Here is a 26,326-nt window from a genome sequence, read left to right as displayed (position 1 = left end):
TGTACAACAGTGTTCATAGAATATGTTTAAGTGTTTCGCGAAAATGGCATGATATTGTGGCAGACCAATTGAAATTACATATGTTCTTATAATCCCAGAGTCTGGAGATGGATGTGAAAAGCAAGCAAGCAAGCAAGCAGGTCAGGGCCAGAAAGAGTAACGCCTTTGCGACAAGGGGACCTAACCCCGACTTGTACTACAGTTATGAGGTTTGCTGAGGGCGCTCTGGTCACGCATTGGAAGAGGATGACCGCCCGACCTCGCAGGAAATATCTAGTGCAGCGAGGAGTATACCTACAGTGCATATGCTTATGCTGTCTATCTTTGCCATATATGTATGAGTGTCTGGCAGTCGATAGCTATATGCATGATGCAAAAGGGGCGATTTTGAATGTTGCAGGATTGCAGGATATGAATTATATGTTTACTACATCGACATCGTATCCCTTGTTATATTGTCGGATTGAAGATCGGTTTCACTCTATAATAGTCAAGCTTCCATCCTCAGTGGGAGAACAGCGCAACTCAGTAAAAGTCTTTCCATATTTGACGATCTGTAGGTCACTTTGCAGGGTTTAATTGTCAGTACAATATGACGATCTGTACAAAATAGTTTTGCAGCTCAAAGACTCCACAGCAGAAAGAAAAAAAAAAGAGTGACAGTGCTTCCACACCGGCGGCATTAGTAATTTGGTGAATAAATTCTGTAACAGCCAATCATAATGCTCCATTCATTCACAACACATCCTTCATGCGGGGACATAGGAGCCTCTACATAGCAGTGAGAACGTTTGCGTTTCGGAGATGTTTGTTGAAAGCAGGACTTAACGATTTCCAGGAAGGGTAATGTGTGATGGACGGGGCGCTACGTTAGGACCAGCAGGAGGAACGCATTCAGCGTTATTCTGGGCTATTTTCGTAAAAATGTTCTGTTAGGACAAGAATCTCCATGCGGACTAGCTGAGACACTTTTCAATTTCTGAGAGGTCGACTTGGCTCTTATTTACATAGTCATGTGATGTCCACATAACATTAAGAACCTTTTAGATGCATCTGCGATGGTGAGTCGCTACGCTGACATTTCGCAGCGATGCGTCAGCCATGGTGGGCAGTTACACATGCATGTACGGCTAGACGCAGATCCACAGATAGAGAGGTGTTGTGCCAGCAATGGTAAACGCACACGCGGACCAGAGGAGTCTCGCATATGGGACCAGAGTGCACGCGTTGGAGTTCTGTAGGGTGGGGTAGTTTGCTGATATGTCACAGTTGATGATAGTTTGAAAGCGTTTTTTGTGTGCGATGAGTGCACTGCATTATTTTCGGCTGTTTAAGCGTTGTGAGTATGTTTCCATAGCATTACATATGCATTATCTTTTGTCTATTAATGAGTTGTTGTATTATTTTGTGAACAGGTGTGCAGGCTCTGCAGTGCATGATTTCGACAGTTGACGATTACGAAGCATGTTTGCAGAGTCTTTTACATGCATTATTTTGACATTTTACGAGTTGTTTGTGTGTCTGCACATCAGTGTACTGTATTATTTCGGCGATTTACAAGTAGTTTGATGGGCTACGGACTATTTACTGAGACCTCAAGCACGCCAGGGTGAGTGTTTTGTATCAGTGTAATAAATAAACTACGTGAAATCAGTGCCTAAATCAATTGTTAAAAAATAAATAAAACACATTCCTTCCTCTCTCCAGCAGCCCAGCACAGGCCGAGTCCTTTTCATCCCCCCCCCCCCCCACACACACACCACACTACCATCTTGGAATACGTCACGGAAGGGACAATAGTGCCCTCTGGTGGTGGTACTGTGCACTAGGTCAGTTGGACTCCAGGCCTCATGGTGAGCCGGCCGAAGTGGCCGTGCGGTAAAAGGCACTGCAGTCTGGAACCGTAAGACCGCTACGGTCGCAGGTTCGAATCCTGCCTCGGGCATGGATGTTTGTGATGTCCTTAGGTTAGTTAGGTTTAACTAGTTCTAAGTTCTAGGGGACTAATAACCTCAGCAGTTGAGTCCCATAGTGCTCAGAACCATTTGAACCTCATGGTGAACACTGGATAGGGCTACTGCCTCAAATTGTTGGACAGGGCTACTGCCTTAAATTGTTTAGTATTTAAACACTGCATGCAAAATAAAAACCAATGTCCATCCTATCCAGCAGCCCAGTACAAGCTGAGCCCTTTTCCCGCCAATTCGTAGGAAGAGGTGGTGATCGGTTGACTTAGGTTAATGGAGGTAGATGTGATGTGTTGCATTGTCCTGCTGGAATTTAAACTTCCTGCACATTTCTGGAGGAGGGGGTTAGGTTAGTGAAGGTAGCCCAACTGACCTATCTTCCCACCAAAATGTGAACTTCCCACTATGATGTCATTGAGACATTGCCATATCTATCGTCGCCATCTTGGATCCGTCATCTTGAATAAATCTGGCAACAATGGAGAGTGGGGTGATGTCCTTGTTGCCTTACTACTCTCTTCCTCTGAAAGGTTGACTTTTTTAGACGAATTCGTCACAATATTATTTTATAGCAGTTCTCGTTAGCTTTACGTGCATATTTGTACTTTGCCGAGAAGTCTGTTCTTTTCTGGAGGTTGCATACTTACATGATATATGTGAGAAGTTAAACTCATTGAGTAAGTCTCTGCAAAGAAATGAAACTGATTTCATTCAGCTTATTGGCCAAGTTTCGGCCTTCAAAAAGAAGCTCCTTCCTTGGAGAAGAAAAATGAACGATGGAAATGAAATGGACTACTTTCCATCTTAGCAGCATGTCATAGGACCGTTGCTATTCACAATATACATAAATGACCTTGTGGATGACATCGGAAGTTCACTGAGGCTTTTTGCAGATGATGCTGTGGTGTATCGAGAGGTTGTAACAATGGAAAATTGCACTGAAATGCAGGAGGATCTGCAGCGAATTGACGCATGGTGCAGGGAATGGCAATTGAATCTCAATGTAGACAAGTGTAATGTGCTGCGAATACACAGAAAGATAGATCCTTTATCATTTAGCTACAAAATAGCAGGTCAGCAACTGGAAGCAGTTAATACCATAAATTATCTGGGAGTACGCATTAGGAGTGATTTAAAATGGAATTATCATATAATGTTGATCGTCGGTAAACCAGATGCCAGACTGAGATTCATTGGAAGAATCCTAAGGAAATGCAATCCGAAAACAAAGGAAGTAGGTTACAGTACGCTTGTTCGCCCACTGCTTGAATACTGCTCAGCAGTGTGGGATCCGTACCAGATAGGGTTGATAGAAGATATAGAGAAGATCCAACGGAGAGCAGCGCGCTTCGTTACAGGATCATTTAGTAATCGCGAAAGCGTTACGGAGATGATAGATAAACTCCAGTGGAAGACTCTGCAGGAGAGACGCTCAGTAGCTCGGTACGGGCTTTTGTCAAAGTTTCGAGAACATACCTTCACCGAAGAGTCAAGCAGTATATTGCTCCCTCCTACGTATATCTCGCGAAGAGACCATGAGGATAAAATCAGAGAGATTAGAGCCCACACAGAGGCATTCCGACAATCCTTCTTTCCACGAACAATACGAGACTGGAATAGAAGGGAGAACCGATAGAGGTACTCAAGGTACCCTCCGCCACACACCGTCAGGTGGCTTGCGGAGTATGGATGTAGATGTAGATGTAGATGTAATAAACGTCAATGAAGTAGGCTTTAGATTTCAGTGGGTTCAAAATCCCTTCAGTAATGCCTCTCCTCCTGAGTTCACTACTGCAGAAGAGAAAGATCTGACAGAACTTTCATTAAGATTATTCGCTAAAAGTGAAGCTTCCATCAATGGCCTTGCCGACATTTTGATACTCAGTAAGATAAGAGTTACGTAGCTTGAGCAACAAAGCACTGAAGACACTGATTCCCTCTGTAATCTCCTATCTTTGTGGGAGTGGGTTTTTGTCAGTGACTGTTGTAAAAACTAAGTATGGATCAAGATTTCGTGGAGAAGAAAATGAGCGTAGCTGCATCTCATACGGCGCCATGATTTGACAAACTGTGTAACAAGAAACAAGCTCAAGTATCGCGCTCAGGTGACTAGTATTTCATTCGTATCTTTTTTTTATTAATTATTTGCTGGGGTACCCAGCGTCGCTCGGGGAGTTGATATGAGATTGTATGGTAGTTGGAATAAAAGGGTAAACTCTAAAATATAAGAGGTAATATTTTTTTTTAATCATATAGTTGAGCATGAGCGAAGCAGGAATCTGAAGTTGACGCAGTAATATTTTGAAGTGGTCCTTGCGCTTTTTTAATTGTAAAACTGTAGCCGATTCTGATTTAAACTGGGATGGCAGTTCCGTAGAGATCAGTGGTATTCTGGGGATAAATAGTGTGTGTCCTTTGTACTTTCCAGTCAAGTTCGGCTTTGACGATGTTATTCGATAGCTGTTTGACGACATCCTTGTTGCATTACATAGATTTGGTGAGTTGAGATTTCTGAGTAGTAAGATCGGAGATCCAATTTTAAGTCAAAGGTAGTGTAATGGCATTCCTGGTGCTCGCAAGGAGTTGAGAAATTCTATAGGGAAGTTCACACATTCTTCAGCATTTACCATCGTGTCGGTCGATTTGTATTTTCTCTCTTCACCGGGAATTTTCTTATGAGTATTAAAGTTGATATCGTCGATAGTATTATTTTCAGTTGCCAAAGCTGCTCCTTCAAATAGCCAGATGGTATAGTTGTGAACAGTGGATAAATTTGATCGATGAGTTCGTTTCCAGCAGTAGCTATGTTGCAGGAAGCACTGTTGAGTTTAATGAGGCCGGTGGTCTTGTCAGTAGGACATATGCCTTCGCCTATTTGTAAAAATTGTTGAGCAAAATGCGCTATTGTTTCGTCTTTCGATAGTTCAGCTCTCATATTTCTTTTGTTAGTCGCAGTATTTGTACGTGTGGCCAGAGATGTGATTTTAATGCATGCATTGATCTCGTTTGCTGGTGTTGATTTGGGTATAACTGGAAGTGTTTGTCGAAAATTTCCTGACAGTACGAGTAGAGCTCCTCCCATCACTTCAGAGATTCCTCGCAAGTCTTGTAATGTTCTGTCCATGGCTTCGAATAGTTTTTTTTTTTTTTTTTATAAGCCATTGTGCATTCGTCCAAGAAGATGATTTTTGCTTGCTTTAGAAGTTCAGCCTATCCAGATGCTCTTGAGGTTTTACATAACGGGAACTCTTGTTCGGCTATATTCAACGGTATTTGTACGACAGAATGGGTAATTAGTCCTGGCGCTGTGGTTAGCGCAGTGGACTCGCATTCGTAAGGACGACGGTTCAAACCCGCTTCCAGCCATCCTGATTTAGGTTTTCCGTGATTTCCCTAAAATACCTTCCTTTGAATAGGCACGGCCGACTTCCTTCCCTAATTCGACGAGAGCGATGACCCCCCGCTGTTTGGTCCCCTCCCCCAAATCAACCAACCGTAGTTCTTCCACAAGTATGGCTGCAGTGCCGGATGATACCACTGCAAGTGCGACGTGTTGTTTAGCACGTAACTACGCCAGCTGTAGATTTATTACGAACGTTTTCTCAGTACCGCCTCGCGCGTCGGAGTAAATAATTCCGTCAGAGTTTTGTCAATCCGATCCCTGATAACATTGTAAATTTCCTTTTGATGGTCACGGAGGAGTGGTTTGTTGTGAGCGATGTACTGAAGTAATTCTTTGATGTTGTAGCGTTTTCCCTTTGCAATTTCTAAGTTTAGCACACTGATAGCGTCTTTTCGTGGTGCTTGCATCCCAAATTGTACTAAGGTCTGGTTGTTTATCGCTAAACATTTATCTTCTAGGCGAGTGAGTGTTTCATTCAAGATGTCGTCGTTGAATTCGATGGTCAATTTAGGATGAGCTTTCCGATATCCTACAATATGTCATACTCTCTTTGAAGGAGTCCCATAGCCGTTTTGGATTTGATGGGTTATATGTCGTTACAATTACGGCGAATAAGCTCTCACTTGTTTGGCTGGGGCTATGAGTGTGGCTTCTTGTAGCGTTAATTCCCAGTGGTTGTCGTTTCCTAGTAGTCGTGAGCGTTGGCGCGTTGGCAGGCTTCTCTCTACGTAACCGTCAACAGTTCTGAGATTTGTGGAACTTGTTGGTCCCCGTATTTCCTGTAGCAACATCTGGAGATAGAAACATTTGGCGTTGTTCGGATGTACGCTGTATACTCGGCCTACTGCGCCAGTTTTCATGACTCCTGGATGATCTGGAATTCCTTGTTTTCGTCGTTGAAAGACTTTTCTTGTTGTGTTACATTTGTCATAGGTAGCGACGCCACACACAGTAATGTTTTCGCGAATGGGTCTGTCTGGCACAGTTGGTAACATGCAGTTAATGTTGTGTTCCGAGGTGGTTTGCTTGCAATTTTTCTAATGGTGTCTTCTGTGGAGTAAACACTCTGTCCATTCTCCAAATGTACTGCTACATGTTGCACAGTTGGTTCTCGTTCGTGTGTGAGAAAACCGAAAATCCGCCACAAAGCTTCGTTACTGTAGCTGCATCATCCCATTTGGTACACGAGAATCTCGTCGTTTCTATGTTATTATTCTAACAATATTATGAGAAGGAACGTTGCCACTCACCATATAGCGGAGATGCTGAGTCGCAGATATGCACAACAAAAATATTTTCACACTTAAAGCTTTCAGCCAATGGCCTATGTCAACAATAGACACGCACGCACGCACACACACAAACCCAACTCACACACATAACTCAGTGTCAGGCAACTGATACCACACTGTCAGCAGTATCACAACTGCATGATGGGAGTGGCGACTGGATGGGGGAAAGGAGGAATCTGTGGCGGGGAGGCGGAGGGAAGCACGGTGGGGACGGCGGACAGTGAAGTGCTGCAAGTTGGGTGACGGGCAGGGGAGATGTGGGGAGGGGGGCGAGACGTAGCGGGAAAGGTGAGAAATAAATAAACAAAATAAATAGATGAAATAAATAAATTAATTAAAACAATAAAGACTGGCTGTGGTGGTGGAATGACGGCTGTGTTGTGCTGGAATGGGCGCAGGAAAGGGGCTGGATGGGTGAGGACAACAAACAACGAAGGTTGAGGCTAGGAGGGTTGGGGGAACGTAGGATGTATTGCAGGGAAAGTTCCCACCTGTGCAATTCAGAAAAGCTGGTGTTGGTGGGAAGAAGGGTAGGCTGCACCATTGTGGCCAGCGACTGTGCCCCCACTGAGAGAACCTCAGCTCTTGCACACCAACACCTACAACCTATTACCCAGAACCTAAGCTTCTATATGAAAGATACCAACCATTTTCTCCACAGACTCTCCACAGTTCCTGCCCCTTTACCACATGGTGCCCTGCTCTTCACTACTGATGCCACCTCCCTGTACACTAACATTCAAAATGCCCTTGGCTTTACCTCTATTGAACACTACCTTTCCCAATGCCCGACGGATTCCAAACCGACAACCTCCTTCCTAGTCGCCATGACCAACTATATCCTCACCCACAATCACTTCTCCATTGAAGGCATCACCTACAAACAAATCCAGGGTATGGCTATGCGCACCCGCAAGGCACCATCCTATGCCAACCTATTCACGGGTCATCTAACCAGAATCCTAAACCCTATCCTGGTTCAGATTCATTGATGACATCTTTGCTATCTGGATAGAAGGTGATGACACCCTATCCACAGTCCTCCAGAACCTCAACAACTTCTCCCCCGTTTGCTTCATCTGGTCCTACTCAACCCAACAAGCCAACCTCCTAGATGTTGACAGCTGCATTAGTACCTCCGACAATATCAAACCTACTAACTACCAGCAATACGTACTCTTCAACAGCTGCCAACCATTCCATACCAACAAGTACCTTCCGTACAGCCTAGCCACATGTGGCCATCGCATCTGCAGTGACAAGCAGTCCCTCTCGAAATATACCAAGGGTCTCACTGAAAACTTCACTGACCGCAACTATCCTCCCATCCTTGTACAAAAACAAATTTCCCATGCCCAATCTTTCCAGTCTCCCACCACCCCCCAAAGCCCCACCGTCCAGCCACAGAGGAGCATGCCCCTCGTAACTCAGTACCACCCAGGACTGAAGCAAATGAATTACATTCTCTGCCAGGGTTTTGATTACCTCTTGTCATGCCCTGAAATGAGAAATGTCCTGCCCACTATCCTTCCCACCCCTCCCACAGTGGTATTCTGCTGTCCACTGAACATACACAATACACTCAGCCATCCTTACACAACCCCTGCTCTCATTCCCTTATCTCATGGCTCATACCCCTGTAATAGACCAAGATGCAAGACCTGTTCCATACATCTTACCACCAGCACCACCACCACCACCACCACCACCACCACCACCACCACCACCACCACCACCACCACCACCACCTACTCCAATCCAGTCACTAACATCACCTATCCCATCAAAGGCATGGCTACCTGTGAAACTAATCATGTGGTCTATACACTAAAGGTGCAACCCACTGTGCTGCATTCTGTGTACGCATGACAACCAACTAGCTGTCTGTCTGCAAGAATGGCCACAGACAAACTATGGCCAAGAAACAAGTGGATCACCCTGTTGCTGAACATGCTACCAAACATGACATCCCTCATTTCCATGACTGCTTCACAGCCTGTGCCTTATGGATCCTTCCCACCAACACCAGCTTTCCTGAATTGCGCAGGTGGGAACTTTCCCTGCAATACATCCTACATACCCGCAACCCTCCTTGCATCAACCTTTGTTAGTCGCTGTCCTCACCCATCCAGCCCCTCTCCTACTCCCATCCCAACACTACGCAGCTGTCATTCCATCACCACACACAGTCTTTATTTATTTATTTCTCTCTTTTTCCGCTACTCCCCCCCCCCCCATCCCCACATCTCCCCTGCCCACCACCCAAGCTGCAGCACTTCATCATCCATCATCCCTACCATGCTATCACTCTCCGCCCTAGCCTCTTCCTTTCCCCCACCCAGTCGCCACTCCCATCATGCACTGGTACTGCTCCTCACAATGTGGTTTCAGTTGCCTGAGACTGCAGTTGTGTGTGTGTGTGTGTGTGTGATCCATTGTTGACAAAGGCCATTGGCCAAAAGCTTTAAGTGTGAAAATCTTTTTGTTGTGCCTATCTGCGAATCAGCATCTCAGCATGTGGTGAGTAGCAGCTTTCCTTCTCATCATAACATTCCATCCTGGATTTTCCATTGTTTGCTATTTTGTCATTCAGTGTTTTTGGCTGTTTGAAATGAAGCCATGTCACTGCCTTTGTTCACACAGTTACAAACATATTTGATGGATTTCAGTGAATTGCAGTTTCTATGTTTAATTGAACTTGAAACATTTTGGAAAATAGTGTGTTATATGGTACTATCCACTGATTATCTATTTCCAGTTCATCACTGCTTCGTATTCGTAGTTTTGTTGTGAAGCCACCATTTTTGGGTGATCGTCTTTTGTATTTGGGATAGCCATCAACTACGGTTTTGTGTGTCATCCAAGTATGGTTTTCGATAATTTTTTGTACATTTTCCATCATTCATGCATGGCGAACTGGGGTTTAATGGCTCGCATGATCAGTGAATCATGTTTTCACTACTGTGTCGTACAGATCCAGGTCTATTTTGTGGATTGGGAAATGTAGATTGGATGATTTTGTCGGTATGCCTGAGATGAATTCTGCCATCTAGCCATATGAGATGGTGTAAGTGAGGCATTCCTCGTTTTTGCGTACATCCAGCATCTAATGGTTCCAAAGATGTGGTATTTTGCGATGACTTCAATAAATCTGATTTGGTTTTGTTCGAAAACGCGGGTTTTCAAATCGTGTCGATCCAAAGCGGCTTGTCCGTATCTTGGATAGTCTTTGATTTCTGGCCACGGCGAGTTGTATGTGAATGATATGAAGAGGTCTCGTCGTCCATATTTTCTTATGTGGGTCATGGCATCTTGAGTGCATTCACCTATGTGTCTGAGACTTCCAGTTATGATGAGGGTAATATTACCACTGTTGCAAGGTCATTAATGTTTCGTCATTTATGACTGCATCTCGAATGTGGATGTATACTTCTGCGCATAGTTTCTTCCCATTCAGTCTTATGTAAACCATCCGTTCCGCTTCTATTTTTGCATACACATCTACCAGGAATTGTTGGAACAAACGGCGAGTGTTGAGAATGTGATTGTATGTTTTATTGTTTCTGATCATTAAGCGGTGTAAGCATAGAACTACACTCCTGGAAATTGAAATAAGAACACCGTGAATTCATTGTCCCAGGAAGGGGAAACTTTATTGACACATTCCTGGGGTCAGATACATCACATGATCACACTGACAGAACCACAGGCACATAGACACAGGCAACAGAGCATGCACAATGTCGGCACTAGTACAGTGTATATCCACCTTTCGCAGCAATGCAGGCTGCTATTCTCCCATGGAGACGATCGTAGAGATGCTGGATGTAGTCCTGTGGAACGGCTTGCCATGCCATTTCCACCTGGCGCCTCAGTTGGACCAGCGTTCGTGCTGGACGTGCAGACCGCGTGAGACGACGCTTCATCCAGTCCCAAACATGCTCAATGGGGGACAGATCCGGAGATCTTGCTGGCCAGGGTAGTTGACTTACACCTTCTAGAGCACGTTGGGTGGCACGGGATACATGCGGACGTGCATTGTCCTGTTGGAACAGCAAGTTCCCTTGCCGGTCTAGGAATGGTAGAACGATGGGTTCGATGACGGTTTGGATGTACCGTGCACTATTCAGTGTCCCCTCGACGATCACCAGTGGTGTACGGCCAGTGTAGGAGATCGCTCCCCACACCATGATGCCGGGTGTTGGCCCTGTGTAGCTCGGTCGTATGCAGTCCTGATTGTGGCGCTCACCTGCACGGCGCCAAACACGCATACGACCATCATTGGCACCAAGGCAGAAGCGACTCTCATCGCTGAAGACGACACGTCTCCATTCGTCCCTCCATTCACGCCTGTCGCGACACCACTGGAGGCGGGCTGCACGATGTTGGGGCGTGAGCGGAAGACGGCCTAACGGTGTGCGGGACCGTAGCCCAGCTTCATGGAGACGGTTGCGAATGGTCCTCGCCGATGCCCCAGGAGCAACAGTGTCCCTAATTTGCTGGGAAGTGGCGGTGCGGTCCCCTACGGCACTGCGTAGGATCCTACGGTCTTGGCGTGCATCCGTGCGTCGCTGCGGTCCGGTCCCAGGTCGACGGGCACGTGCACCTTCCGCCGACCACTGGCGACAACATCGATGTACTGTGGAGACCTCACGCCCCACGTGTTGAGCAATTCGGCGGTACGTCCACCCGGCCTCCCGCATGCCCACTATACGCCCTCACTCAAAGTCCGTCAACTGCACATACGGTTCACGTCCACGCTGTCGCGGCATGCTACCAGTGTTAAAGACTGCGATGGAGCTCCGTATGCCACGGCAAACTGGCTGACACTGACGGCGGCGGTGCACAAATGCTGCGCAGCTAGCGCCATTCGACGGCCAACACCGCGGTTCCTGGTGTGTCCGCTGTGCCGTGCGTGTGATCATTGCTTGTACAGCTCTCTCGCAGTGTCCGGAGCAAGTATGGTGGGTCTGACACACCGGTGTCAATGTGTTCTTTTTTCCATTTCCAGGAGTGTATTTGGAAGTGGTTTTTTTATTTGTTTCTACGCCTGTTTCAGGGTTGATTTGCTTCATGTTAAATTGATAGCCGTCCCTTTCTTGCAGAAATATTAATGGATATTGGAGGGCATCATATGTATTGTGTACGAATGCAATGCGATGTAACCCTTCTCTTCTTTGTTGTACAATTACGTCACGGATATTGGAGGGCATCATATGTATTGTGTACGAATGCAATGTGATGTAACCCTTCTCTTCTTTGTTGTACAATTACGTCACGGCTTCTGTTTTCATTGTCCACAATTACGACGGCGACTTCCTCTATCTGAGGCGCATTAAATGGGCGTTCGTGTTCTCCTGGTGGTCATTTGTCGGCTAGAATTATAACTTTATAGTCATCAGAAATCATTCGGTCTAGTGCTGTTCTGAACATGTGAACCAGTTGATTGTATTCGTACAAGATCCTCTGTATATCGCTGACTACTCTTCGTCCCAATCCACTGATGTCTGTATCACTGATCAATTTCTGTTTCTTCAAAAAAAAAAAAAAGAAGGGTGGGGGGGGGGGGGGGGCTCTAAGCACTATGGGACTTAACATCTGACGTCATCAGTCCCCTAGACTTAGGACTACCTAAACCTAACTAACCTAAGTACATCACACACATCCATGCCCGAGGCAGGATTCGAACCTGCGACCGTAGCAGCAGCGTGGTTCCAGACTGAAGAGCCTAGAACCACTCGGCCACATCGGCCGGCTTCTGTGTCTTCAATTCCTCTGAAATACACTTTCAGAAATTTGTGGTCGTCGTTGAGTGGTGGTAGTAAAGATCCCATGTTGTGATGGATTTGTCCTAGGATGGAAAAACATAATCGATTTCATCCCTATATGTTGATCGAACTGACACCGAAAGAAGCCATTTGGAAGCAGGCGTTGTACGCTTTTAAGAAGTTGTATTTATTCTAGTTTCCCCGGTCATATAATGTAAAAATTCCTGCGGAGGTGCTTCCAGTGGTGGTTATCAAATTTTTCCATTCACGTAACAGAATCCTGGTGTTTCTCTACCGAACTTTTCCGCGTTGCAAAATTGGCAGATGTTATCCATTTTTCCGCTTATGAAGTGTTTGTGTTTGTTATATTCTTCCGTGGGGTCGCAGTGGAACGCTTCATTTGTAAATTTGTTAGGTTGTGCTGTTTACTTGTCCCAGTCTGCGCTTCCCGTAGGGTGATATTTTCAGGGCTGCCTTGAGTTCACAGTCTTTTATTATAAGACTGCGTCGCAATTCTTTATTCTTCAACCAGTTCCTTTCCTCGTCCTTCGGTTTCTCTGTTTCTCATAGTGCTCCTTGCCAACCGTTGGAAACTTATAAACGTGCTTCGCGCTCTGCGTCTGTTTCGTTCTTTCGCTGTTCTTTCTGTTTTCGCAGATCTCCTCCTCTTTTACGTCTGGGCATTGTATAAAATATAAATCAAATGCACTTTTTATTAACAAATACACTAAGTACACTTTACACGCTTTATTTTCGATTTATATTCAGACATTTTTATCATTTCGACTACTCACTCTTAACTGGTTCCTCCCTTCGCCACTGATAAGAAACTAACGTTCGAACCAACGACGGGTCTTATATACCCCTACCAATGGGTAGCCCCACCAGTGCCGAATTCCAGAACATACTAAAATGGCTTCGAAGGGCCACAATGTTCCAGAACATTCCACAACATTCGAGAGTGTTCTGGAATGTTCCCGAACGTTCTGGAATCTTCCGGAATGTTCCAGACAATTCCGGAAAAAACATTCCAGAACATCCCGGATCATTGTGGAACATTCTGGAATGATGTGGAATGCTCTCGAAGCCTCTCAAATGTTTTGGAATTTTCTGGAAATTTCTAGAGGACGAAACTTCCCAGCCCTTATATTTTCATAAGCACGCCATTCAGATGAAAACGGGAACCTTCTTTATTGATGGAGGATAGAGGGCTACTACACCATATAACTCCCTTGATCGTACGGGGACTCGTTTCTGAGTTTTAGGCGGCACACACATTGTCCACTTACTTTTTACAATACAGCAGCACTCCGTCTTCAGGCCACAAGTGGCCCATCGGGACCATGCGACCGCCGTATCATCCTCAGCTGAGGATGAGGACAGGAGGGGTGTGTGGTCAGCACACCGCCCTCCCGGTCGTTATGATGGATTTCTTTGACCGGAGCCACTACTAGTCGGTCGAGTACCTCCTCAACTGGCATCACGAGGCTGGGTGCACCTCGAAAAATGGCAACAGCGCATGGCGGCCCGGATAGTCACTCATCCAAATGCCGGCCACGCCAGACAGCGCTTAATTTCGGTGATCTGACGGGAACCGTTTTAACCACTGCGGCAAGGCCGTTGCCTATTTTATAATATACACGTCAAAAAAAGTTTCGCATTACCTCAGTTCCGAGAGTTCCGGAACCTGTACAGAAAATTGGAATAGAGACCAACATAAACATCATTTCCGCCCATTTTATTACTCGTGAAAACAACACATTGCATGTTGTACCACCATACAGCGAGAACGTCACAGGTGGTGGTACAGACTGCTGTACACATCGGTGCATCTAATACCCAGTAGCACGTCCTCTTGCACTGATGCATGCCTGTATTCGTCGTGGCATACTATCCACAACTTCATCAAGGCACTGTTGGTCCAGACTGTCCCACTTCTCACGGCGATTCGGCGTAGATCCGTCAGAGTGGTTGCTGGGTCACGCGTCCATAAACAGCCCTTTTCAATCTATCCCAGGCATGTTCGATAGGGTTCATATTTAGAGAACATGCTGGCTACTCTAGTCGAGCGATGTCGTTATCCTGAAGGAAGTTATTCACAAGATGTGCACAATGGGGAGCGCTAATTGCCGTCCATGAAGATGAATGCCTCGCCAATATGCTGCCGAATGGTTGCACTATCGGTCGAAGGATGGCATTCACGTTTCATACAGCCGTTACGGCGCCTTCCACGACCAACGGCGGCGTACGTCGGCCCCACATAATATCACCCCAAAACAGCAGGGAACCTCCAGCTAGCTGCACTCACTGGAACATGTGTCTAAGGCGTTCAGCCTGGCCGGGTTGCCTCCAAAAACGTCTCCGCCGATTGTCTGGTTGAAGGCATATGCGACTCCCATCGGTGAAAAGAACGTGATGCCAATCCTGAGCGGTCCATTCGGCATGTTACTGGGCCCATCTGTACCGCGCTGCATGGTGTCGTGGTTGCAAAGATGGAACTCGGGAGTGAAGTTTCGCATCATGCAGCCTATTGCGCACAGTTTGAGTCGTAACACGACACCCTGTGGCTGCACGAAAACCATTATACAACATGGTGGCGCTGCTGTCAGGGTTCCTCCGAGCTATAATCCATAGGTAGCGGTCATCCACTGCAGTAGTAGCCCTTGGGCAGCCTGAGCGAGGCATGTCATCGACTGGTTCCCGTCTCTCTGTATCTCCTCCATGTCCGAAGAACATCGCTTTGGTTCACTCCGAGACGCCTGGGTACTTTCCTTGTTGAGAGCCCTTCCTGACACAAAGTAACAATGCGGATGCGATCGAACCTCAGTACTGACCGTCTAGGCATGGTTGAACTGCAGACAACATGAGCCGTGTACCTCCTCCCTGGTGGAATGGCTGGAACTGATCGGCTGTCGGACCCCCTCCGTCTAATAGCCGCTGCTCATGCATGGTTGTTTACATCTTTGGGCGGGTCTAGGGACATCTCTCAACAATCAAAGGGACTATGTCTGTGATACAATATCCACAGTCGACGTCTATCTTCAGGAGTTCTGGGAACCGGGGTGATGAAAAACTATTTTTGATGTGCGTATAAATATTGATACACTGATTTCAGTTTTTACAATGTATCCAAAAGTGGAATCACAGAAACAACACAGCTGATCAGGGGAGCCATGAACTCAAAATGGTTGAAAACCCATGTCTGTACGGTACTAACGACCCTAGGAACAACTTCAAAGTCGATTTTGACAGTTGAATCTAAGTGCCTTGGCCTACTGATATTTCAGTGCTGAACTCCACATACCTAAACATAAAAAATACAAAAAATTCGATGGCCATGTGATTTTGTAAGCTTTGTTCGGCCATGTGTTTGCTGATACCTTCAAGTGCTGCCTTCACGCCTGTCAAATGATCCACCGCGCTTTTTCTCAGAACCCTCCCCATCCAGACGGCACTTTACAGTATACTGTCCAGAAAGTGCAAATGAAATAATGAAAGCCTCTGAATGAAATATCACAGACATTTGCAGTTTATTAGCAAAGATTAAAAATATGTTCTCAATCACGTAATGCAAGTTTTCAGAAAAACTCTTCCAGATAATAGCCCACTTCAGATCCAGTGGGACATATTTCTTTCTCTTGCTGTCTTTTAAAAACCAAAATGCTGGACAAACGTTTGAATACATGCCATCCACAAGAAATTGTTTCAGGCGAAAACCTGAACATTCAGTAGTGGATCTCAAAAACAGGGTAGACGAAAACTTATGTAAATGCTAAAGGTGCAGAAGAACAAAAAAAAATATACGAGAGGTGATGATGCTGGAAAACAAGCAACTAAATCGCTGTTAGTAGTGTATATTTAATCACTGAAAGGGAAAAACAATTTGAAACGCAGCACCTAAAAGTGATAAACATATAAATCAACTACTTGGAAATCCTTTTATAAACAAATTAAAGCACTTAATAATTCAATTAATTTTATTGTATTCTAAGATACGATACTATTTTGCGTATATCTGTTATAATTATTGTATGAATATATTAATGTAAATGTAAAAAAGTAAATATTATTATTTTACCAATTTGCATGTAAACAGTAATCCGAGAAAAAATAGGAGAAAGGGCAAAAGTGTCAAACCTTGCACATATGAAACTCTACAGGGTGCCCAAAAAACGTACTGACGTGCTCTCTCAATTTGAACCATCAGTTGTACACCAATTCAAATATTACCTGCGAGATGAGAGTTATTATCGAGTTCGAGTCCTCGTCAATATGATCCTGCCACCAACAAACGTTGCTGTTTTCAGTCATTTTAAATTATTACTGTGCGTCACGAATGGGAGCAGCTGCGTGGTACGCCAGCTTTTGTGATTACGTTCTGAGTTTATTCTACTCCTGCTGAGCTGGTCCTCCTCCTTTCATTAAGAACACACAGCGCCATCCACACAAGACAGATGCCATTAAAGCCATAACAGCATTGTGTTGAAAGAAGAAAGTTTCTTTTTCAGATATGCTCAAATTTCCTCTGCAAAACTCCCAGTACTGTAGAAAAACCTTATGGAAAATGACCCTTAAAGCGAATATACTCTGCTCAGGAAACCTGATCGAATACTTCATAATGTTGTTGTTGTTGTTGTTGTGGTCTTCAGTCCTGAGACTGGTTTGATGCAGCTCTCCATGCTACTCTATCCTGTGCAAGCTTTTTCATCTCCCAGTACCTACTGCAACCTACATCCTTCTGAATCTGCTTAGTGTATTCATCTCTTGGTCTCCCTCTACGATTTTTACCCTCCACGCTGCCCTCCAATACTAAATTGGTGATCCCTTGATGCCTCAGAACATGTCCTACCAACCGATCCCTTCTTCTGGTCAAATTGTGCCACAAACTTCTCTTCTCCCCAATCCTATTCAATACTTCCTCATTAGTTATGTGATCTACCCATCTAATCTTCAGCATTCATCTGCAGCACCACATTTCGAAAGCTTCTATTCTCTTCTTGTCCAAACTATTTATTGTCCATGTTTCACTTCCATACATGGCTACACTCCATACGAATACTTTCAGAAATGACTTCCTGACACTTAAATCAATACTGGATGTTAACAAATTTCTCTTCTTCAGAAACGCTTTCCTTGCCATTGCCAGCCTACATTTTATATCCTCTCTACTTCGACCATCATCAGTTATTTTGCTCCCCAAATAGCAAAACTCCTTTACTACTTTAAGTGCCTCATTTCCTAATCTAATTCCCTCAGCATCACCCGACTTAATTAGACTACATTCCATTATCCTTGTTTTGCTTTTGTTGATGTTCATCTTATATCCTCCTTTCAAGACACTGTCCATTCCATTCACCTGCTCTTCCAAGTCCTTTGCTGTCTCTGACAGAATTACAATGTCATCGGCGAACCTCAAAGTTTTTATTTCTTCTCCATGGATTTTAATACCTACTCCGAATTTTTCTTTTGTTTCCTTTACTGCTTGCTCAATATACAGATTGAACAACATCGGGGAGAGGCTACAACCCTGTCTTACTCCCTTCCCAACCACTGCTTCCCTTTCATGTCCCTTGACTCTTATAACTGCCATCTGGTTTCTGTACAAATTGTAAATAGCCTTTCGCTCCCTGTATTTTACCCCTGCCACCTTTAGAATTTGAAACAGAGTATTCCAGTCAACATTGTCAAAAGCTTTCTCTAAGTCTACAAATGCTAGAAACGTAGGTTTGCCTTTCCTTAATCTTTCTTCTAAGATAAGTCGTAAGGTCAGTATTGCCTCACGTGTTCCAGTGTTTCTACGGAATCCAAACTGATCTTCCCCGAGGTTGGCTTCTACTAGTTTTTCCATTCGTCTGTAAAGAATTCGTGTTAGTATTTTGCAGCTGTGACTTATTAAACTGATAGTTCGGTAATTTTCACATCTGTCAACACCTGCTTTCTTTGGGATTGGAATTATTATATTCTTCTTGAAGTCTGAGGGTATTTCGCCTGTTTCATACATCTTGCTCACCAGATGGTAGAGTTTTGTCAGGACTGGCTCTCCCAAGGCCGTCAGTAGTTCCAATACATAATACAGCTACACAATTTCCTCGACTGAAAGATTTTTCTTCCATTTATCGGATAATACCTAAAAAATAAGTTGGACCACAAAAAGGGATAATTATGTATACCATATACCGTATTTACTCGAATTTAAGCCGCACTCGAATCTAAGCCGCACCTGAAAAATGAGACTTGCAATCGAGGAAAAAAAAATTTCCCGAATCTAAGCCGCACCTGAAATCTGAGACTCGAAATTCAAGGGGAGAGAAGAGTTTTAGGCCGCACCTCCAAATCGAAACAAAGTTGGTCCATTGTAATATGAGACACAATTTAGGTCAAATGAATGACGATACAGCTATAGTAGTTTGGTTCGAGTCGTAAGCTTAGCAGTTAAGCTTTACCAGGTAGCCGTTGCTAAGCGTCAGGCGCTCCGTCCGTATTTATACGGATACCCTTCCTTTTTCACGTGCTTCGTCTGGTATGAAGTGATTGATTATTTTTCTTTGATCTGATAAGTGCCGTTCTCTTCGTTATAGGTGTTTACGTCACTCAAAGCTGAAAATGCATTACTGTACTGTGTCATGCATTGTTTGTTGCATTCAGATAATGAGTGTTTACGACCTGTCGCCGCTCGCGGCATTGCTTGCTTTTGTGCGCGCTACCACCGCTTACAATTTTTTTAAAAAAAGAGAGGAATCGTCTCGTTAGGCGAAACAATTGCAAGAGACTGCTATTTGTTGTTACTTACACTGCTGCTTTCTTTGATAATAATCAACAAGAACCAAATGATAGACTGCGTACGATAGAAGATGTTCTGAACGAGAGTTTAGCGAAAATTTTTCTCCGTTTGAAAGTCTTTGCAGGCGCCTCTTTAGTACATTACATTCTGCACAGAAATTAGAGTTATCTTAGATTAAAAAATCTAGTCAATTGCCGTGCTTCAATTCTGACTGTATCACTATTCGGCATAAGAATAATACGAATATAAACATGACATGATATGTATTTTCGTCCGCGTTTGCTGTTGTCTCACTCTAGTTTTGTAGTTTATTAGGCAGACAGGATTTAAATGAGATAGCAGCAAACACGGAAGAATACATGGGAAAATGTTTATATTCGTATTATTATTATGGTGAAGAGAATACTGCATGTGATTCACAATTCATAAAAGTTCCTATTAGCAACCATCTCTTCTCACAGGTAGGAAAAAATTCAGAACGCAGAGTAGGCCATATTGACAAACATCCCAATCAGTCTTGCCAGTCGGATTTTCGTAGTGCATTGAAATGCTGCTACATTCGAAGTTGAACAATACGGAATTTTTTTTTTACTTCGTTGGATAATGTATGAAAATGCAGTGGTCGAAACTCAGGGCGGAGAAAAAAAGGCTCGTCTTCGACCTTTTTTCTTTAAAATTTATTTACTGACGCAGAAGTTTTGGTGCCAGTGTTTATCTTTGTGTCTGCGAAACGCTACATATATTCGACGACAGAAGTTAGTTGTGGCGGCACCTACCAACATTTTTCAGAACTTCCGCTTTGCACTCGATTCTAAGCCGCAGGCGGTTTTTTGGATTACAAAAACCGGAAAAAAAGTGCGGCTTAGATTCGAGTAAATACGGTACTTCGTGTTAGCAATGTTAAAAGCAAAACAATAACAGTTCTTAGTTTTAAATTTCATTTTACTTTTTTTTTTAGAGGTATGGAAGAGAAGATTATAACAAATTCCGTGATTTATGAACTAGCATGCTGCAACTGCTGATGACTACTGGTAATTTGATTTTTTCTATGCAAACTTACTTTGGCTTTCGCTGAGGGAGTTCCAGGTGCCCCACCAGGCATGATGGGAGTTGATGGTGGACCTAAAACAGAACGAGAATATTCTGGGTTAGATTACTACTTCAGTTAGTCGTTTATGTAGTAACTAGCCGTGTACCAGCGTTGCATGGGTGTGTATTTATTCAACTTCTATTGACCCATCCCCCCCCCCCTCCTCTGTCTGTCCATCTCCTCCTCTTTTATTACTCTGCTCATGTCTCTCTTCATCCTCCCTCTAACTCATTATCTTCCCTTTCTCTGTCCTCCTTTCCCTCCCCCCTCTCCATCCATCCCCTGTTCCACCCTATTTGTGTCCGTCACCCCTTTCACCCTCCCTGTCCATCTCTTCCTACCCCCCCCCCTTTCTCTCTCCACATTGTCACCTCCAACGCAATAGGAGGTTACTGGTTCTTATTCCCACAGTATTTCTTTCAGATAGTAAAATTTGTACCAAGTTCGGTAGAAATCGATCCAGAGGTTTAGGAGGAGCTTTTTACCGGCAGCTTCGTCCAACACGCGCATCTCACGTATTTAACATATTTGTATAAATATTTCACCTGTATCTCTAGCGAATTTCGCCTTGCAGTTTCGTTTTCACGTAGCTCAATATTAACGACATCATATCTTCTGAACTACGGATCGTACAATGATATGATTTTGGAGGTAAAGAATTGATAAATTAAAAGGTCATGCCTGATGCGGCAATTTTGTTGCAAGAATAGCAAAAATGTAGCAAGTAACAAATTTTTTTTCGTTTCATCATTTTGTGGTCGATGTAGCGCCAGAAAGCCTCGTAATAGTTTGAAATTGTGTGTAAAGTCTGTTGCAAGTCGCTAAGTGCTCTCATTCTGAAATATTGGAAGGATATAGTCAAGCTATTAGGGCATCATGGGCTACGCTTCTTTTTAATGCCCACCCCAGTCCCTTTGATAGGAAGGTAGTTCTTACCCCACAGCGGTCAGTGAATGTTATGCGTTCCAATGTTGGCTGAAGCCGAACCAGTGATTTTGGAGGAGATGTCAAACATACGCCCACCTTTATAATAGGTATGGATATTGTTGTTTCCTTTTCCCAGATGAAACCTACGGCATCTACAGCAGCGTAGCAATTTTTTTTCCACTGTTCACTAATTTCGTCTCCCGTGATTTACACATACATCTTTCATAAAAAGTCTGCATGGAGCGCGGAAACTTTCTTGTACGACATATCACCAATAAAAGCAATTAATTTACTCGTCACTGGGAGGAGATAATTATACCTCTACCACCACGATAAAAACTATTTCGGTATGTATGCTTCATTTGGTATGCTGCAATAAAAGACCTAAATGTACCAACATTAAAGTATCCACTGAGACCACCTTTCATTGTAAATTCTTCGAATCACGTGCAGTGATTTACGGTACTTCATTTCGTATCATTATAAAACAACAAACATGCCAAATTTAAACAGACGCAAAATCCCCAAGATTGGCGATCTTTTACAGAAGCTCGAAATTTAGCGCGGACTTCAATGAGAGATGCTTATAACAGTTTCCACAACGAAACTTTTTCTCGAAACCTGGCAGAAAATCCAAAGAGATTCTGGTCATATGTGAAGTATGTTAGCGGCAAGAAACAATCAATGCCTTCTCTGCACGATAGCAATGGAGATACCATCGAAGACAGTGCTGCCAAAGCAGAGTTACTAAACACAGCCTTCCGAAATGCCTTCACAAAAGAAGACGAAGTTAATATTCCAGAATTCGAATCGAGAACAGCTGCCAACATGTGTAACGTAGAAGTAAATATCCTCGGAGTAGTGAAGCAACTTAAGTCACTTAATAAAAGCAAGTCTTCTGGTCCAGACTGTATACCAATTAGGTTCCTTTCGGTGTATGCTGATGCATTAGCTCCATACTCAACAATCATATACAACGGTTCGCTCGACGGAAGATCCATACCCGAAGACTGGAAAGTTGCACAGGTCACAACTATATTCAAGAAAGGTAGTAGGAGTAATCCACTAAATTACAGGCCCATGTCGTTAACGTCGATATGCAGCAGGATTTTAGAACATATATTGTTTTCGAACATAATGAATTACCTCGAAGAAAATGGTCTATTGAAACACAGTCAACATGGCTTTAGAAGACATCGTTTCTGTGAAACACAACTAGCTCTTTATTCACTTGAAGTGCTGAGTGCTATTGACAAGGGATTTCAGATCGATTCCGTATTTCTGGATTTCCAGAAGGCTTTTGACACTGTACCACACAAGCGGCTCGTAGTGTTACGTGTATACAAGTGGAGACGTAGAGTCATAAGCAGATTCACCAAAGTCTTTATTACCAATTTCAAACATATGATAAGTGCGAAATGAAATTACATATCTATCATTAAAACTTTAGAGTCCAGGTACACTTGGACGACCTCGGCGTCGCACAACAGTTTACAAAAATATAGAAAACATCGAACTAACAACAACAGGCGACAAGAAGAATCGCATCCCAGTGAAGAGTGTCGCCGCCAGCGCTCTCGTTGATGGACCATGTGTGTTTCTTGGATGTACTCTTAATTTTAGTTTGGACATAAACGATACCTTCTCTCATGGTAATGGACGGTTGACAGTTGCCATAGTAAGAGGAGGTAGCGGAGTTCCAAGTGTACCTGGACCCGAAAGTTTTAATGATAGAGATGTAATTTCGTTTCGCACTTATCATATGTTTGAAATTGCTAATAAAGACTTTGGTAAATCTGCTTATGACTCTACGTCTCCACTTGTATTGTATACATGCAACAAAAGAAAACTCAATCCTAATGAATCTGTATTTATTTGGATAAAAGGTAACGGTGTATGTGAATATGTAAAATTTGTTGGTGATGGTACTGTATATTTCCATAAATAAAGATCTGTAGCGTCAGCCACTAACCGGACAAGGGTACATCTAGAACCGGAAGCTCAAGGATGCAACAGTTTTGTTATGGAAACACTCTTATGGCATGGCCTTGGCGGCGCGCCTCCTCTTTCTATGGCAACTGTCAACCGTCCATTACCATGAGAGAAGGTATCGTTTATGTCCAAACTAAAATTAAGAGTACATTTAAGAAACACACATGGTCCATCAACGGGAGCACTGGCGGCGACACTCTTCACTGGGACGCGATTCTTCTTGTCGCCTGTTGTTGTTGTTAGTTCGATGTTTTCTATATTTTTGTAAACTGTTGTGCGACGACGAGGTCGATATCTCCTGTAAGGCGTGTTGGCGGCGTTCAATGCAGTTGCCTGTGCAGCAGCAAGAGACAGACTGAGCGTAGCGCCAGAGCGCGCTCGCTTATATAGCGTGCGAAAACTTTGACCTTAGGTAAGGGACTTAAGAGTTTTCTATATTGTACACGTCACTATACACTTCACGCCCTGTACACCCGCAGTAAATACTCCAAACATTACTAACTTGCACTCATTGTTCGTTTTACGTTTAAAAAGAATCGTCTTATAAGATCGCTGTTCAAATGGTAACTGCCCGATTCTTCCGCTTGGCGCTGCTTAAATAGTTCCATCCCCGTGGTACTGATGACGGCGCTCGATCTATAAGGTGCTGGCATCGTCGATACAGGATGCGCCGTCTGTGAGGCGACCTTGTCAACATAAACTTTTTGACATAAATAAAACTAGCTGAGTCTGCATTTACATGTTGAGCTAACAGATGGCGTTACTTCAGAACTTGAGCCGAGCACGTAACAGTGTTTCGCAAAATCGGGACAAAATTGGGTCTTGTCGGGATGTCGGGGCGAGAAGGTCCATGGCGGGATGGTCCCGAAGTATCGGGACGGATGGCAACCTCACACTAGGCAACGAGATAGGCGGGCGACACGGCAGCAACGCAGGACACCTCTGTGTGGCGTGGCGTGCGGTCGAGCGTCGAATGTGTCGCGTTGCAGCTCGTCGCGGCGAACGCCAAAATGTATCCTGTACTTACTCGAGACTGGAAACAGGTACGGTTTCCTTCCAGCGCTAAAAGAAATTTACATATGATAGCTACATTTCATACGTAGCAATATATGCCGTGAAATGCACCAAATGTAAACTCGCCGGCGATTACAAGTGAACTTCTCAAAATATGCGCGGTGCTAAATTTTACTTTGAAGTATCACGGTATCTACGGGCAACAACGCTAACAGTATCACTTCATTATACGCTGTGATGTGTGGCTATAAGATGCCGAAAAATAATTTTTTTCTACCCAATAGTTTCCTTAAAATCGAATGAGAAAGACGGCGTAGCGGTGGACATGCACAAATCTCGAAACAGTGGTTTCTAAAAGGGGCGTTCAAATAGAAACGACCCGGAGGCATGATTACAGTACCTGTATGTTAGAAGTATTGACCCTGGGTGTTGAGACACTAGTCCCACTGTGACACAAGGCGGTGAATGGCTGTCTCATAAAATTCCCGGGGCTGCGATGTTAACCAGTTCCGCACGTACAGCTGGACGTCGTCATCCGAGGTGAATCGTTTGCCCCTCAGAGCCTTTTTAAGAGGACCAAAAACGCTTAATCACAGGGAGAGAGGTCCGGACTGTGTGGAGGGTGGCCGAGAACCTCCCACTTAAATTTCTGCAGGAGTGCCGCGACTGCTTTGGCCGCATGTGACTTTGAACTGTCGTGGAGCAGAAAGACCCCCCGGGTGAGATTGCCTGGTCGTTTTGATTTGATCGCTTGGCGAAGGGTCGTCAAGGTTTGCGAGTAACGCTGGGCATTCACTGTTGTCCCGTGCTGTAGGAAGAGAAACAGAAGGGGGCCATCTTGGTCAAAGAAGAACGTCAGCATTGGGACAAACGATTCACCTCGCACTACGACGCCCAGCTGTACGTGCGGAACTGGTTAACGTCGCAGTCCCGGGAATTTTATGAGACAGCCATTCACCGCCTTGTGTCACAGTGGGACAGGTGTCTCAACTGCCAGGGTCAGTACTTCTAACATCCAGGTACTGGTTTCTGTAATTATGCCTCCGTCTCGTTTCTTTTTGAACGCCCCATATAATTGTGAAGCGAAAAAAAAAAGCTTTACTGGCGAAGAAACTAACTATTGAGACGGATGTAACTTTGGTTCGTCTGCATAAAACAACTTTTTAGGCAAATCGGATAACCCGAAATTTCATTCCCCGCGTATAGTGTACGATACGGGTTTCGTGAAGCGACCAGCACTCCGTGTTGCGCCGGGCGCAAAGTTTTGCACCTCTAGCATATCTACGAAAAGGTGACAGCCTCAATTTAAGGCGAGCAAGGAATGAAAGAAAAAGCGCGTGGAATTAAAGATATGCGCAAAACAGTACTGAGTAATACCTTACGGTTCAAAAGAGACACAAACTATGTAAGTGTCATAAGACTGGTGAAAAACTTGTTTGAACATAATATTATTACGCAGGTCTTAACTACGCAAAGAGACAGAAAACACGATAAGTTTAAAGTTGCAGGATTTTTGCCTTAACTTTGGCGCCCCTCCCCCAATATTCTGCAGGCATAAACTATGAGCGCAGCGCAATTGTTTTTGGTGCTAATAATCGACATACGAGATACAACTATTCGCGTCCGCGAGGGGAGGGGGGTGTAAGAGGTGACGTCCCCTCCCCCCTCCCCCCCCCCCTCCTCATCACGGCCATGGAGTCTAAAGTGCAGAATATTCACGCATTTCTAGAACTGATCGCCTGCGATTCTGGTGAAGAGCGGGTAAAGAGCGGATTTAGCACTGATCACGTTTCCCACATTCTTCATGTTGAATGCTGAACTTGGGCTACTCTTTACCCAAACGACCGAAAAAATATAGCTTTCGAAAAACACGTTTTGTTGAACATTAAATACAGCGGTTAATAGTAAAAAAAAAAAGAAGGTATGAAAATAAGGCACTATATCCGGTAACTAGGTGAGATATGATGTTCTGAAAACATAATGTCACACATGGCACAAAAGTTGTATGAGTTGTTTTTCTTCATTCTGAGGCGTTGCACTCAAAGACAACTGTTAAGACTTATGTTCGATCTCGGTGCTTCACTTCTTTGTT

At 44.2% G+C, this 26,326-nt stretch overlaps 1 protein-coding gene across 2 annotated transcripts in view; it reads right to left on the bottom strand.

Annotated features, from left to right (window-relative positions):
- The window catches only part of LOC124804726 (tyrosine-protein kinase Btk29A), a 374,204-nt gene that overhangs the window by 61,042 nt on the left and 286,836 nt on the right, over window positions 1-26,326 (bottom strand). For both annotated transcript variants that reach the window (XM_047265010.1, XM_047265009.1), the window contains exon 2: window positions 20,272-20,333. In XM_047265010.1, coding sequence (XP_047120966.1) covers window positions 20,272-20,313 — 42 coding nt within the window. In that variant the 5' untranslated portion in view covers window positions 20,314-20,333. The remainder of the gene's footprint in view (window positions 1-20,271; window positions 20,334-26,326) is intronic.

This window comes from Schistocerca piceifrons, chromosome 7 (assembly GCF_021461385.2).
Source record: "Schistocerca piceifrons isolate TAMUIC-IGC-003096 chromosome 7, iqSchPice1.1, whole genome shotgun sequence".
Lineage (NCBI taxonomy): Eukaryota > Metazoa > Arthropoda > Insecta > Orthoptera > Acrididae > Schistocerca > Schistocerca piceifrons.
The sequence above is the reverse complement of the archived record's forward strand: the minus strand, read 5'-3'. Positions and strand labels throughout refer to the sequence as shown.